The sequence below is a fragment of the Hemiscyllium ocellatum genome, chromosome 48 (genome assembly GCF_020745735.1).
Source record: "Hemiscyllium ocellatum isolate sHemOce1 chromosome 48, sHemOce1.pat.X.cur, whole genome shotgun sequence".
Taxonomy (NCBI): Eukaryota; Metazoa; Chordata; class Chondrichthyes; order Orectolobiformes; family Hemiscylliidae; genus Hemiscyllium; species Hemiscyllium ocellatum.
Genome location: NC_083448.1, coordinates 20484568 through 20500941, shown reverse-complemented (window position 1 = coordinate 20500941; position 16374 = coordinate 20484568). Strand labels below are relative to the sequence as shown.

The 16374-nt window shown below is 49.6% G+C and overlaps 1 protein-coding gene across 1 annotated transcript in view; it reads right to left on the bottom strand.

Moving 5' to 3' along the window:
* Positions 1-785: 785 nt before the first annotated feature.
* The window catches only part of LOC132836874 (beta-TrCP), a 32951-nt gene continuing 17362 nt past the window's right edge, over positions 786-16374 (bottom strand). Inside the window, exons 9-13 of the mRNA XM_060856430.1 lie at positions 15900-16018; positions 12095-12205; positions 10411-10489; positions 7212-7404; positions 786-3727 (exon numbers count right to left, since the gene is read on the bottom strand). Of these exons, the coding sequence (XP_060712413.1) occupies positions 7243-7404; positions 10411-10489; positions 12095-12205; positions 15900-16018 (471 nt within the window). The 3' untranslated portion in view covers positions 786-3727; positions 7212-7242. The remainder of the gene's footprint in view (positions 3728-7211; positions 7405-10410; positions 10490-12094; positions 12206-15899; positions 16019-16374) is intronic.

The window sequence follows — 16374 nt, the reverse complement described above, 5'->3', positions numbered from 1 at the left end:
CAGAAGCAGTGGTAAAGAAACGGGATAAAAAATCCTTGTGAAGCAAAACGTGTCAGCTCAAAGGAACAAGGGTGCAAGGAGAAAGAGAGAGAGACACACACACAGAATGAACTGACTGGCCCTTTTGTTGAGGTGAGTAATTCGATGTATTACAATGGGAGAAAACATACTTGCTCTGATTGAGATGAGATTGGGAGAAATGGATTTGTTCTCAGTTCCAGACTTGGTGGATGCGAAAGAAGAAAGTTACTATGGTCATGTGTGAAAAACTCTCAGCCCTCCTAAAACCAAAGAGGGACATGTGGCCATTACAGTCACCCAGTGTCATCTCCAGCACCAGGCACCCTCCATCAGTCAGCACCTCCTCTGCTTTACCCTAACACAGGCACTCAATCTCACACACACACACACACACACACACACACACACACACACAGAGACACACACACACACACACACACACACACACACACACACACACACACACACACACATCCTTCCTAGCACCATTTGCAAAGCTACGGTAAAGTTTCCAAGTTCTGACACTCCCATAGACCAAGCGTTCAGAGCCCCGGAGTGAGAGGGGACAGGATAGGGGGAAATTCCCCTCACAGAGACAGAGCTCCCTTTCCCAGGGAAGGTGAGAAATCCCTGCTCCTTGGCTGTGGGAGTGGGATCTGGGACAGTGTAGGCAGAGTGGGTGGGAGTGAGGAGAGGGCATGTTACTCCCTTGAAGAAAAACACCGGGGGCATGGTTCAAGTCATGGGGGGGGGGGGGGGGGGGGGGGGGGGGGAGCGGGGAGGCAGTTCTCCAGGAAACAGAAGCTTGAGACAGTGGGGGTGGTGGGTGGGGCAAGAGAGGGATGGTATAGACAGCGCTCAGAGAGGCAGGGATACCCCAATGAGGAACTGACCCAGCTGACGCTCCGGAGCCTGCTCCCCACGGGCTATTGCAGAGAAATCCTCCGGATGTTCTTAAAGGTTGCAAAAAAAAAACCCAAAGGGGAAAGGCTCAAGAGGAGGGTGAAAGGTGAGAGGATGGACCGAACAGCCTGGTGCTCTGCTGAGGATCTGAAAACAACGATAAAGCCAAGCCAGGACTGTTTGATAAGGCAGTGACTGTTAGACACATGACCTGATCAGCAAGCATCTTCAAGAGGGGGGCAAACAACTCAACTCTGAAGCTGCCGCAAGGAGAAAGGGACCTGTCAGTCCCTGTATATGGAGCGGACTGAGGTACTAAGGCCCAGGGAGCTGGATGGTCACAGATTCAACGGGTCCCTCAAAAGGTGAAAATAAACAAAGAAAATCACAAACCACATCCCTCAACGCAGATTTTGCTTGGAGAAAGATGACACACAAAATCCACAGAACAAATTTCAAACAAGAAAATGTAGAAAAACAGCAAAGATTGTGGCCAAAACCCCAGTCAACAGATCGAAGGAATGTCTGGAGGTTGGGAGGAGGGGGGTTTGGGATGTGTTTGAGGCGGGGGGAGGCTATGCTGTGGAGAAATGACATTGATGGGAGAGGTGGCATTGGCCAATCACTTGTGGTTAGGATGCTGTTGAGAAAATGGCTGACAGATTGGAATGAACAAAAAGCCTTCCCTAAAAAGGTCAAGTCCAGGGATCAGGCCACAGATGACCCACACACATCTCCCTGCAAGACCAGGTTAGCTTTGGATATTTGACTAGGACAGGCATCACCCCTGAAACTATTTCCCCGAAGCAAAGGGAACCAGAAATAATTGCCTCCATCAGGGAGGTCTGGACAGATCCCTGGGTTGGACACAGACTCCATTTGCAGCTTCCTCTCCCACAAGGGATTCCCTCCTCCCATCAATATCTGTGTCTGGGAGCAGAGCCACACCCTGAGGGTGAGGCAGAGTGGGAGGGGTGGGTACATCTCACCCGAATGCTCCATCCTACATCCCACATAACTTCACAATTCCCGACTGGCAGGAAGTTCAAAGCTGCACCGACAACAGCAACACGCCCCATTGTGGTGGGTGTTGAAGGCAGTCAGCACTAGGAATGTGGTGTAGTGTTGAACTAGGGGAGGGGAGCTGAGCAAACACACAGGAACCCACTGGGATGAGCAGCTACCTCCACCCCATCCCACCATCCAGAAACATCTCCACAACACGGACCTGCACTGATGCTTGTTGTTCACTGACAGCCCAACAATTTCATCAATGATTAAAAGCAAGCTTTTATAGAGGAGACCTTTAAAAATAAACTAAACACAAGGTACTATACACAAACTGTACAAGAGGAACTTTCCATTGCACATTGGCTTCTTGCAGACACCACACATCACCTTGTGCTCAGTCACAAGGTGAGCACATATAACGATATAACATCAGCAGCAGTGAGGTCAGCCAGGCGAGATCCACATCTGCACTGTTGCCTTCTGTCTGAGCTCGTCCTCCTATTGGCCACCCCCTCCCCCCCTTCTCCTCTCTGAATCTTTGAGGCTCACATGGAACAGTCACTTGCTCCCACTGGGTACAGCTGCACGTGGCTCTGCTTCCGAACCAGGGGAGCAGTTCTGTGCCTGGATCCCAGCCCAGCCTGACTCTGTCCTCCATTTGGGAATCACGGATCGTTTGGGAGCAGGAGAAAGACCAAATCAACCCCCAATGCCCCAACAGGATCGACATGGGGTGATGCCTGACCATGTCGAACCAGGGCAGATGTGCATCAGACTGGTCCCAATTTCAGATGTGTGCCTCTGTTTGTGTGTGTGTGTGTGTCTCTCTTTCCCCCAGTGTGTGTGCGTGCTCTCTGATTGTTTTTCGGTCCCAACTTGGCCTGGGTTGATGAGATGGATAAGTGGAGTTGGTGGCACCCAATGTTCTTATGGTCATGCTGATGTACCCAGTGACTGGTCCCTCTCATGACCCATGCACAGAGCCCAGTATTTCTCTGTGAACATCCAGGAGATGAGAGACCATCAGTCTCTCAGTGACTTAGCACAGTGACATGAGGAAGCACACTCCGGTATTCCGGTGTGGAAGCCCCACTTTGGGGAGGTGCAGATATCCCCCTCATGTCCCAGTGACTGGGGGACCATGGTATCACAGGTCAACCTGAGTAAAACTGCACTTCCCAACAGCAACGAAGGTGGGGCATGAACTTGGAAGAAACTTGTTTCAATCTCTCCCAGGGCAGCACCTCCCCGTCGGATTACCCGGGAAAAAGGGCTCGCCTTCAAACAGCTTCCTCCTGAGACACTGGGAGCAATCCCCACCTCAAACCTGGGCCGACTGTCAGGGAGCTTGGACCTAGTCTGATTCTAAGGAGGAGACAGAAACACAGTGACTGCAACAGTCCAGATTTGGTCACTTCGACACCAGCTCTCAGCAACGTTACAATCGTTTCTGACTGTTCCCTTTTCACTTTCTTCATCATTGTGAACATTCTTCAAGAAATCAGTCCGTACACATGCACGGAACTAACTGGGTTGAGTGGCTGTTACTTGGATATGAGGTGGAGATCCAGTCGAACCTTCCTGGCGTGGATGTGATGATGGCTGGGGTTGGATTCATTCTCCGTGCTCGGGTAGACGCCGAGTCTCTGTTCAGCTGACACTCACCGCTCGCTGGCCCACATCATGAGAAACCAGTCCCCTTCACAATGACTGCTGCTTTTTATGAATATGTGGCTCAGGATCAATTTTGTTTCTTTTTTTTTAAGTGCCTAAAAGCTTTATGTTGGATATCCTGAAGAGAATGAGACAGAGAGAGAGAGAGAGAGGTGAAAACTAAAGGAGAATTGCTTATTCTTTCTGTCACGGCACAGGGAGCAGCTGAACACATCGCGGTTTGAACAGGGCAAGGCTTCAGGTTACTTGGCCTCCCCCCCAGGACCCAGCTTCTGCCTCCCCACCTCCAAACCCCCGAACCTGGGACCCAGCTTGACCTTGCAGTGGCCTGACTGAGATTTCCTCATGACCACAGCCTTCCAACAGCGAGTAGGTGGGACATGAACGGTCAGGACTCAGCAAAGGAACAACACATCAGCATCCTCTGATACTCTGAGGCAAAGTAACGCTTTTATAGTGTGAATACTTTTAAACATGACCAATTGTAAGGGAAGGGGAATGGGGAGGAAGCAGGATAGAGGCTGAGGCACTATGACACAGTATGGGGAAGCAGGGCTGAATGGCCTGAATGTTGCTGTGTCAATGCTTTGTTCAAAGGTGCGGAACGATGACAGATTCTGGGAGCGATCACACACTGACACCCGGAGGGAGTGGGATCTCAGATCTCTCAGACCACCTCCAGAACGTTCTCAAGGGAGAGGATGGGCAGCAGGAAGTTACTGTCCATGTTGGGACAAATGTCAGGGGGAGAATGAGGGATGAGGTCCTGATTCCTGATATAGAGAGCGAGGAACTTGGACGGTGGGAATCTCTGGGGTACTCCCAGTGCCACAGGCTCATCAGCATAAGAACAAGACGATATGGCAGATGAAGGTGTGGCTAAAGAAAAAGGTGCAGGAGGCAGAGATTCTGATGTTTAGATCATGAGGACCTTTCCTGTGGCAGAGGTGACTTGTTCAAGAGGGACGGGCTGCACCTGAACTGGAGGGGGACTAATGTCTCGGTGGCCAGGTTTGCTAATGCTACAGGGCAGGGTTTAAACTCGGTTGGCAGAGGAGTGGGACCCTCAACAACAGGGAGGCAAGTGTGAGGCTGGAAGGAGATACAGTCATCAAAAATAGTTGAAGAGACAGGTCAGGCTGGAACACGACAGGGAGCAAGGAATGCCTGTTGGATTAAATTGCACCAATTTCAGTGCAAGCTGGCTGATAGATGAGGCTGATGAACTCAGGGCGTGGATAGGTAGGTAGGACTGCGATATTATAGCCATTACAGAAACATGGCTGAAGGAAGGACAGGACTGGCAGCTTCATGTACCAGGTTACAGGTGGCACAGAGGTGGTGGAAGGGAGGGAGGGGGTGTTGCATTTTTGATTAAAGCGAGTGTTACTGCAGTTATCAGAGTTAAGTAACTGAAGGATCATTCAGTGAGGCTTTATGGGTGGAGCTAAGAAATAAGAAGGGGATAGTGATGTGATTGGGGTTGTAAATAGGCCCCCAAATAGTCAATGGGAATTGGAGGAACAAATATGCAGAGAGATTGGGGAGACTCGCAGGAACAATCAGGTTGTCATATTCGGGGATTTTAATTTTCCTGACATAGACTGGGACTGCTAGAGTGTTCAGGGCTTAGATGGGGTCATGTCTGTGTAGAACAGCAGGAAATGGGCGAGACCCTCAATGAATATTTCTCCTCTGTGTTTCCCATGGAGAAAGACATGAAGACTTGGGAACTTGGGGAAGTTAGTGGTGATATCTTGGGGACAATCTATTTTACACGAGAGGAGGAGTTAGAGGTATATGAATGTATGAAGGTGGATAAATCTCCTTGTCCTGACCAGATATACCTGAGAACACTGCAAGAGGATAGAGATAAAATTACAGGGGTCCTGGCTGTTATTTGTGCATCATTATTAGCCACGGATGAGGTCCCAGGAGACAGCGGGGTGGCAAATGTTGTGCCCTTATTCAAGAAAAACGTGGCAACTATAGACCAATAGGCCGAACATCTGTGGTGGATAGGTTGCTTGTGAAGATTTTCAGAAATAAGATATACATGCATCAGGAAAGACAGGGTTTGATTAGGAGCAGACAGCATGGCTTTGTGAGTAGGAGATCACGCCTCACAAAATTGTTGGAGTTCTTTGATGAAGTGACCAGGAAGGTTGATGAGGGCAGAGTGGTAGACATAGTCTATATGGATTTCCGTAAGGCCTTTGATAAGGTTACACATGGTAGCCTGCTCTGGAAGGTTAGATCACATGGAATCCAGAGGGGGCTGGCAAATTGGATACAGAGTTGGCTTGGTGATAGGGAGCAGAGGGTAATAGCAGAAGGATACTTGTCAGACTGGTAGCCTGTGACTGGCGGAGTGCTTCAGAGTTCCGTGCTGGGCCCTTTGCTAAATGTTATCTATATCAATGTATCGGATAAGAACATACAAGGCATGATTAGTATGTTTGCAGATGACGTCAAAATAGGCAATATCATGGACAGTGAGGTAAGTTGTCAGTAATTGCAGCAGGACTTTGATCAGCTGGAGAAGTGGGCCGAGAATGATAAATGGAGTTTAATACAGATAAGTGTAAGGTCTTGCATTTTGGAAAGTCAAATCAAGTTAGGAGTTTCATGATGAATGGTAGGGCCTTAAGGAGTGCAGTGGAACAGAGGGACCTTGGAGTTCAGGTGCATGGTTCTCTCCAAGTGGAGTCCCAGGTAGACAGGGCAGTGAAGAAGGCTTTTGGCACACTCGCCTTCATCAATCAGGGCACTGTGTATAGACATTGGGAAGTCATATTGCAGTTGTACAGGATATTGGTGAGGCCACACTTGGAGTATTGTGTTCACTTTTGGTCACCTTGCTGCAGGAAGGATGTTATTAAACTGGAAAGGAGTGCAGAGGAAATTTACAAGGATGTTGCCTGGAGTCAATGGTCTGAGTTATAGGGAGAGGTTGGACAGGCCAGGACATCTTTCTGTAGAGCGTAGGAGACTGGGGGTTGGGCGGGGACACACCTTTTTGAGGTGTTCCAGATCATGAGAGGCATGGATAGGGTGAATGCACTCAGTCTTTTTCCCAGTGATGGGGAAGCGAGGATCAGAGGGCATTATTTTAAAGTTAGAGGGGAAAGAATAAAAGGGAACCTGAGGGGCGACATTTTTACACAGAGGGCTGCCAGAGGAAGTGGTTGAGGGAGGTGCATTCACAATATTTATTGAGGATTTGGACAAATACATGGATAGGAAAGGATTAGAGGGATATGGGTTGAGTGCAGGGAAATGGGGTTAGCATATATGGACACTTGGGGCTGAAGGGCCTGTCTCCATGCTGTAACACTCTAACTTTAAAAGAGTCGGATGCAGTGAGTGCTCCTGTTCAATGACTGACCATTCGGATAAACTCTTGGTCCCAGAAAACACAGTTTATCCTCGATTGTCATTCTAACTGCCCAGGTAAGAGGTGACAGGACCAACCTTGTGAAAAGGAACAAGCTGGATTCCGCTGGATCTGTTGGGATCCCTGATTCTGGAATGAAGGGACTCAAACATCCCTTCCTGGAAAGGACAGAGTGTCGAGCAGAGTCAGGGGAAGGATTGCTTACCGTGATAGTTCTGACGACGGGTAGGCTGCACCTATCTGGAAACATAGGTGTATGTGCGGGGTGCTGACTGTGTTCCATCACCTTGTTCCAAGGGCACATTGAGAAAATCCCAGATCAAAATGGTGTCGTCATGTGAACTACTCACAATCTGGAACTCATCAAACTGCAGTCGAAAAACTCTCCCGGAATGCTCCTGTTGTCAGGGGTGATACCAAGAGAAAGGTTCATGATTAAACAAGGAACACCTGACCAGACGTCGCTGCTCCTGGGAGGAGAATCCCCCGAAGGTACACACTGGGAACTGGAGATGGAGGAAAGCAATGTGGAGTGCAGCCAACATAACAGCCCTCAAACCTGCTTCCTCATTCGAGAAGGTCAGGACAAATATTCCATGGGAATCCTCAGCTCATTCGGAATCCAGACACTTTCCCACACAGCGTGAAACACCCACAACATGTCAGCACTCATCATCTGCACTTCACAAACACCTCAAAAAGTTCACAATTCTCCAAGTGAAGGCGGTTCTCTCTCCCGTGTCAAAGGTCAATCGGTTGGTGACGAGATTGGAACCCACCCTCCAAATGATGGAGTCCGCTCTCGGGATCCATTCTGTCCAACCCTTCCAGAATGAGAGAGATCACCCACCAATGATTCCAATCTGGGGGCTTATGGTGTTTGCTCTCTCCCACTGGGGAAAGACTGCAACTTGGTGCTTTGTGCTGGGTGCCCTGAATATGCCAGTGAGAGGCAGGACAATTTGGAGAGAGGAGAGTCTTCCAATGATGCAATTACTCCATTCCAAGCAATGCTCATGTGAACTGGGGGTTTGTCAGAGGGACTAGCAAGTGCAGAGACAAAAGGATACACACGAGGTGAACCACAGTGCTCTGGTTCTAACAGAACCTGGGCAATCTCAACTGACAGACAATGAGCAAGGTCCTCTCCATGTGAGAACAGCTTTCCTGTACACTGTTATTTAACACATCCTGGAAATAAAGACAGGTTTTGGACAACAGACAGTGCAATTGTTATCTAGCCCAAGGGAGGAAGGACAGGATATTGTCAACAGGACAAGGCTGCTTCAGGGCTGTCAGAGGTACACAGACCAGTGGGTGGGTGGGGGTGGTGCGGGGTGTATGTGTATGTGTGTGTGTCTCTCTCTCTCGGGCTTATCAGGTCTGCTGTAATCCAAGTGAGAAACTCACAGACATGTGCTGTCCTCGAGATGGGAGAGAACTCCTACCCAATGCAGCTCAAGCAGGTGAAAACCAACTGGCTGGGAAGTCAGAGACGTGACTAAATGCTGCTCAGTGTGGAAACAGTGCGCTCCAGTGAGCAGGAGGTAACAGGAGTGTCTGCTCAGAGATGATGCAGAGGCTAGTCACAGAGCAAAGGACCTGTTTAGCTGAAACCACCTTCAGCTTTTATTCTGAAATATGTTGTAATCTGAGTTTGTGTATGTCTCTCTGTGGGCTGCTTTCTAAACTTGGTCCCTCTCCAGAGGAACCGAAAGAATTCGCAGCTCAAACCAGTCTTCATTCCTGAAAACGTCCTGAGTTTGTCACTCAAAGGTCAATGGGAAAGGGAACCGAAGGCACTGGGTCACCGAGGGCTGGTACAACTGCAGCAAATCTGCCTTCCACACCAACATATTCAACTTCACACTGACAAAGGTCAGAGAACATTACAGCACAGTACAGGCCCTTCGGCCCTCGATGATGTGCTGTCCTGTGGAACCAATCTGAAGCCCATCGAACCTACATTATTCCGTTCTCTTCCCCATGTTTATCATTCATATGTCCATACAATGACCATTTAAACGTCCTTAAAGTTGGCGAGTCTACTACTGTTGCAGGCAGTGTGTTCCATACCCCGACTACTCTCTGAGTAAAGAAACGACCTCTGACATCTGTCCTATATCTACCACCCCTCAATTTAAAGCAATGTCCCCTTCGTGCTCACTATTACCATCTGAGGGAAAAGGCTCTCCCTGTCCACCCTATCTAACCCTCTGATTATCTTATATGTCTTTATTAAGTCACCTCTCAACCTTCTTCTCTCCAACAAAAGCAGCCTCAAGTCCCTCAGCCTTTCCTCATAAGACCTTCCCTCCATACCAGGCAAATCTGGAATAGTGTCGGTTAGATGGGCTTCAGATTGGTATGACAGGTCAGCACAACATCGAGGGCCGAAGGGCCTGGACTGCACTGGAATGTTCTATGTTCTAAATCTCCTGGCAAATCTCCTCTGCACCCTTTCCAAAGCTTCCACATCCTTCCTATAATACGACGACCAGAACTGTACGCAATATGCCAAGTGTGGCCGCACCAGCATTTTGTACAGCTGCAGCATAACCTCATGGCTCTGAATCCTGCTCCCAATAAAAGCTAACACACCGCAGACCTTCTTAATAACCCTATTAACCTGGGTGGCAACTTTCAAGAATCTACGCACCTGGACACAGAGATCTCTCTGCTCATCTACACTACCAAGAATCTTACCATTAGCCCAGTACTTTCCATTCTGCTTACTCCTTCCTAAGTGAATCACTTCACACTTGTCCACATTAAACTCCACATCCACCTCTCAGTCCAGCTCTGCAGCTTATCTATGTTCCTCTGTAACCTACAACATCCTTCATCACTATCCACAACTCCTCTGATCTTAGAGATAGCCGTGAATTTACTAACCCATCCTTCTACACTCTTATCTAGGTCATTTATAAAAATGACAAACAGCAGTGGACCCAACACAGATCCGTGCCACACACCACGAGTAACTGAACTCCAGAAAGAGCCATCACCTTCCTCTCAGGCAGGAAAGAGCAGATTTTTCAGATTAGATTCCCTTACAGTGTGGTAACAGGCCCTTCAGCCCAACCAGTCCACACCGACCCTGCGAAGACTAACCCACCTAAACTCATTTCCTGAAATATTCCCCTAACTGCTGCATGAAACACTATGGACAATTTAGCATGGTCAATCCACCTGACCTGCACACTTTTTCTTAAGACTGTGGGAGGAAACTGGAGTACGTGGAGGAAACCCATGCAGACACAGGGAGAATGTGCAAACCCCACACAGACAGTCACCCGAGGCTGGGATCGAAGCCAGGTCCCTGGCACTGTGAGGCAGCAGTGCTAATCATTCAGGCAGATGATGGAGGAAGATCAGCTGAGAGGATACAGACACACACTTACCACCAACGTTCGCAGACAGAGTGTGCCAGCTGGGGAGCGAGGGTCTAAAGCAGCAATTAGGTCCCAGACTTTTATCTTCCTGGAAAATCAAACAGATGCCATCAACACAAAGACAGACATCATCTTGCAGTTTGTCATTTTCACATCACTGAGGCAGGAACAGCGTCAGCCTCACATTCCCCACATAAACGTGCAGCCTGTTCGGAGGATTACAGAAGCTAAAAGGGACTGGGTATTGCCCCTTTCAGATGACACGACTGGGAAACACAAGTTGGAAACTGGAGTATGGGGAGAAAAAGCAGCCAGTGATTTATTTTCCTCTGGATCTGAATGGCCACGTCTTGGTGGAGCAGGGAAATGGATACTTGCTCAGACAGTCCAACCAGAAGATTGGATGTTTAACTGGGATTGGCTAAGCTGCTGTTTATCACAAATGTGAGATGTTCAGACTCCTCCACACACCATTTTAAACGGGGAGTCAAAAATAAACAGGAGACATGAAAGGAAGATAGATTCCTCTCAAAAAAACCCTCCAACTCCATTCAATCAGCACACAATGTCATGGTCAATACACTTCGAAACCGAAAGGAACCTGAAACCAGACCCTGCACCTGCTCTGGACTTGAACTACAGAATGGGTTTGGCTCCCTGAGTTCTCCCATCTGTAACACTGCTGTCCAACAGGCTTGTAGCCTGGCCTATGTCGGAATGAATACATGCATTTGAACTTTTCAATGGAATTAGCTCAACCCACACACGAGTAAATTAAAAAGCCATTTGTTGGCAAGTTGTGAAAGAATATGATTGTTAACAACAAATGGAATGATTTGCTCAAAGTGATTGCACTCAGCCTGAATGATTTTTTTTGTTCTGCAAAGAAGTCTGTCAGATAAGTGGAGAAATGTGGTGGTTTCAATGGTTATTCACGCATTTCCAACACTGGGTCTTCATTATCAACACTCGCTCCCCATTAATCACTCATCCACTTGGAACACTTCATCACATATTCAATCCACTCTGCTGTTAATACCGCACTGTCGGAGGGCCAGTGCTGAGGGAGTGCTGCACTGTCAGAGGGTCAGTGCTGAGGGAGTGCTGCACTGTCAGAGGGTCAGTGCTGAGGGAGTGCCGCACTGTCAGAGGGTCAGTGCTGAGGGAGTGCCGCACTGTCGGAGGGCCAGTGCTGAGGGAGTGCCGCACTGTCGGAGGGCCAGTGCTGAGGGAGTGCCGCACTGTCGGAGGGCCAGTGCTGAGGGAGTGCTGCACTGTCGGAGGGTCAGTGCTGAGGGAGTGCTGCACTGTCGGAGGGCCAGTGCTGAGGGAGTGCTGCACTGTCGGAGGGTCAGTGCTGAGAGAGTGTCGCACTGTCGGATGGTCAGTACTGAGGGAGGGCTGCACTGTCACAGTGAACATCACTGAAAAGAATAACAGCTCCTCCTTTCCTGTTGTACCCATTTAACAACGTCCTGTCGACTCGCAGTGTAGCCTGAAGCCAGTTGTCTCTCTTTGGGATGGCCTGACAGCACACCCACACCATGGGGGATAGCTGGTCATTCTCAGATAATGGTGACTGGACTTCCAAACCTCTCCCATTGGACTGCTGTCCATCCTTACTCCTCTGGATGTCGGAGAGAGAGAGAGAGAGTGAAGGAATGAAAGGTAAGGAGTGAACTTTAGTGCTTACCCGTCATAGGCTCCACTAACTATTCGCTTGTTGTCAAAACGAATACACCGTACGAGTTCCTCATGACCCTCAAGAACTCGCAGACACGCTCCACACTCAATGTCCCACAACCTGTGGACACCAGGCCAAGATTCCAAATGTTAGTAACTCTCACAGGGAAGGGCAGCGCTCTCTCTCTGCACCCTCCCCCCAACCCCTCCTTCTTTAAACCTGTCCCTTCAAACACACCTCAAAGTCTGAGCTGTTTCTTTACACGTCTCAGTCAGTTTTGTTTGACAATGTTCCTATGGAGCACCTTGAGACCTTTTCTGGTGTTGAAGGTGCTATGTAAATGCAAACTCTGAGTGTTGCAATGCGTAGCCGTTGTATGGGGGGGGGGGATGGGGGGTGAGGTGAAGAAGGAAACGTGTAACTGCTTTCCAAGTCACATCGCAGTTCAACAGCCCGCACAAACACCTCCATCTCAGAGGGATTCAAATCCCACCTCAGTTCGGGGGAGCACAGGTGGGGGGATGGAAGAACAGACATCACAAACAGGATCAATGTTCAAATCACTTGAAAACCGAAGGAAAAGATACACATCTGATTGGTAACAATCTGATTGTGAGAATGTGTATTGGGTATGAGCAGGGTGGGAAAGAGTTATGGTCTGAGTTTTGTGAAACAAGAGTTTCTGCTGAGCAGGACTCAGATCAGAAAAGAACTTGCATCAGATAAGGGATGCTGGAGGCTAGGGTAATGGGTGAACAAGGTGGACAAGCAGTCATTATGTAGAGGCATTTAACAATATTGGAAGCTTCAGTATACAAGGTCAGTTTAACAAGGTGAGAAGTATTCATTATGCTGAGCTGGTTAAGGTTAAGAACACTCATTGTGTAACACCAGATGGCTTAACCTTTGATATTGATACTTGCTGATTATAATGGTCACCCAATCAATATACACATTGCCTTATCTGGATGATGCTCGCTGTAAAATGACTGTGTAGTTCATTAAGAAAGTACTGTTCCAGAGAAAACCAGGAACCCAGGTCTCTGTGCACACAGGTGATAGTTCTCTCTCCCTCCAGGGCCGGGAATAAAGACAGAGGTAAAACCGTACTGTGTCTGAGAGTGTTTTGCTTTGACGGAGGGTGAAAGCAGGATGATATAGTGAACATAAGTGTACGAATGGGAAAGGTGCACATCTGATTGGTAACTCCCCTCCCCACCTCCAACCTCTCACCCTCACAACGCGCAGCCCTCCACTCCCTCTGCTCCAATCCCAACCTCACCATCAAGCCAGCGGATAAAGGGGGCGCAGTGGTATCTGCCGCACTGACCTCTACACCGCTGAAGCCAAACGCCAACTCGAGGACACCTCTTCCTCCTGCCCCCTTGACCATGACCCCACCCCCATCACCAAACCATCATCTCCCAGACCATACAGAACCTCATCACCTCAGGAGATCTCCCACCCACAGCTTCCAACCTCATAGTCCGGGAACCCAGCACTGCCCGGTTCTACCTCCTTCCCAAGACCCACAAGCCTGACCACCCTGGCTGACCCATTGTCTCAGCATGCTCCTGCCCCATTAAATTCATCTCTACCTGCCTCGACGCTGTCCTATCCCCCCTAGTCCAGGAACTCCCCACATACGTTCGAGATACCACCCACGCCCTCCACCTCCTCCAAGACTTTCCGTTTCCCCGGCCCCCAACGCCTCATCTTCACCATGGATATCCAAACCCTCCTTTGAATCCTCCCCCTTCCTCCAGACCAAAGGGGTAGCCATGGGCACACGTATGGGCCCCAGCTATGCCTGTCTCTTTGTTGGCTACGTAGAACAGTCGATCTTCCGTAATTACACCGGCACCACTCCCCACCTCTTCCTCCGCTACATTGATGACTGCATTGGCGCCACCTCGTGCTCCCGCGAGGAGGTTGAGCAATTCATCAACTTCACCAACACATTCCACCCTGACCTTAAATATATCTGGACCATCTCTCACACTTCCCTCCCCTTCCTGGACCTCTCCATCTCCATTAATGACGACCGACTTGACACTGACATTTTTTACAAACCCACCGATTCCCACAGCTACCTGGATTACACCTCTTCCCACCCTACCTCCTGCAAAAATGCCATCCCTTATTCCCAATTCCTCTGCTTCCGCCATATCTGCTCCCAGGAGGACCAGTTCCACCACACAACACACCAGATGGCCTCCTTCTTTAGAGACGACAATTTCCCTTCCCACGTGGTTAAAGATGCCCTCCAACACATCTCGTCCACATCCCGCACCTCCGCCCTCAGACCCCACCCCTCCAACCGTAACCAGGACAGAATGCCCCTGGTGCTCACCTTCCACCCTACCAACCTTCGCAAAAACCAAATCATCCGCCGACATTTCCGCCACCTCCAAAAAGACCCCACCACCAGGGATCTATATCCCTCCCCACCCCTTTCCGCCTTCTGCAAAGACCATTCCCTCCGTGACTACCTGGTCAGGTCCACGCCCCCCCTACAACCCACCCTCCCATCCTGGCACTTTCCCCTGCCACCGCAGGAACTGTAAAACCTGCGCCCACACCTCCTCCCTCACCACCATCCAAGGCCCTAAAGGAGCCTTCCACATCCAAAGTTTTACCTGCACATCCACTAATATCATTTATTGTATCCGTTGCTCCCGATGCGGTCTCCTCTACATTGGGGAGACTGGGCGCCTCCTAGCAGAGCGCTTTAGGGAACATCTCTGGGGCACCCCCACCAATCCACCACACTGCCCCGTGGCCCAACATTTCAACTCCCCCTCCCACTCTGCCGAGGACATGGAGGTCCTGGGCCTCCTTCACCGCCGCTCCCTCACCACCAGACGCCTGGAGGAAGAACGCCTCATCTTCCACCTCGGAACACTTCAACCCCAGGGCATCAATGTGGACTTCAACAGTTTCCTCATTTCCCCTTCCCCCACCTCACCCTAGTTCCAAACTTCCAGCTCAGCACTGTCCCCATGACTTGTCCGGACTTGTCCGACCTGCCTAGCTCCTTTTCCACCTATCCACTCCACTCTCTCCTCCCCGACCTATCACCTTCATCCCCTCCCCCACTTATCTATTGTACTCTATGCTACTCTCTCCCCACCCCCACCCCCCTCTAGCTTATCTCTCCACACTTCAGGCTCTCTGCCTTTATTCCTGATGAAGGGCTTTTGCCTGAAATGTCGATTTTACTGCTCCTTGGATGCTGCCTGGACCTGCTGTGCTCTTCCAGCACCACTGATCCAATGATCTGATTGGACATAGTGAACATGGGTGTACGAATGGGGAATGGTGTTTGGTCAACTTGTTAGAGCATTTTTGAAGATGTTACAAACAATATTGATCCAGGGGAGCTCTTGTATGTGGTATACATAGATTTACAGAAAGTTTTTCTACAATCCTCCATAGGAGGCTAGTTAGAGAAATGAAAGCTCATCAATGAAAGGTAATTACTGGTATAGATGAATAACTGGCTTACAGGCAGAAAACAGACAGGAGGAGTAAATGAGTAATTTTCATGTTGGCAGGCTGGGACCAGTCGGGTACCACAAGGATCAGTAGTTGGGGTCCCAGCTGTTCACAGTGATTTGAGGAGGGGATATTTCTGAATTTGCAGATGATCCAAACCTCAGGAGGGTGGAGTGTTGGGAAGATGATGGGAAGTCGCTTCAGGCTAAGGGAAGGGCAAGAAGACAGCCATGGGTTATCACGGGTAAAAACGTGGATTGGGGACAGTAGTTGGCCATTGGTTTAGACAACGCGTGGTGAGCTGTGACACACATACCGGATTGTGTTATCAGAGGATCCACTGACCACCAGCCTGTCCCTGTACTGCAGGCAGGCAATCCCTCGCTTATGGCCATTCAGTGTTCGGACAAACTCACAGGAGCCAGTGTTCCACACCTAGGGAGGGAGAGGCATGATGGGAGATCGGCCAAAACAGTTTATAGCAAGACAAACAGCAACTGCACACTGCTTCTAACAGCAGGAAGGAACCTACAGTCGTTCTGAGCTTGGGGTGACTCTGAGAAACAGGAGCATGATCAGATGGCAGCAAATGGTGAACGGGGTGGGGGTGGTTTGCTAACATGGCCTGGCGTTCTGAGGGACCGGAGAATGGATACAGAGATAGTGAGAGAACACACCAGGCGTTCCTCAGGCAAGTGTCTGCCCAGAAACCTGAGCATCGAATCCAGGTCAACAATCCCAATGCTGCGGGACAGCACAGCTGGGTGCTGGGGTGCATTCGGCCCTGCCAG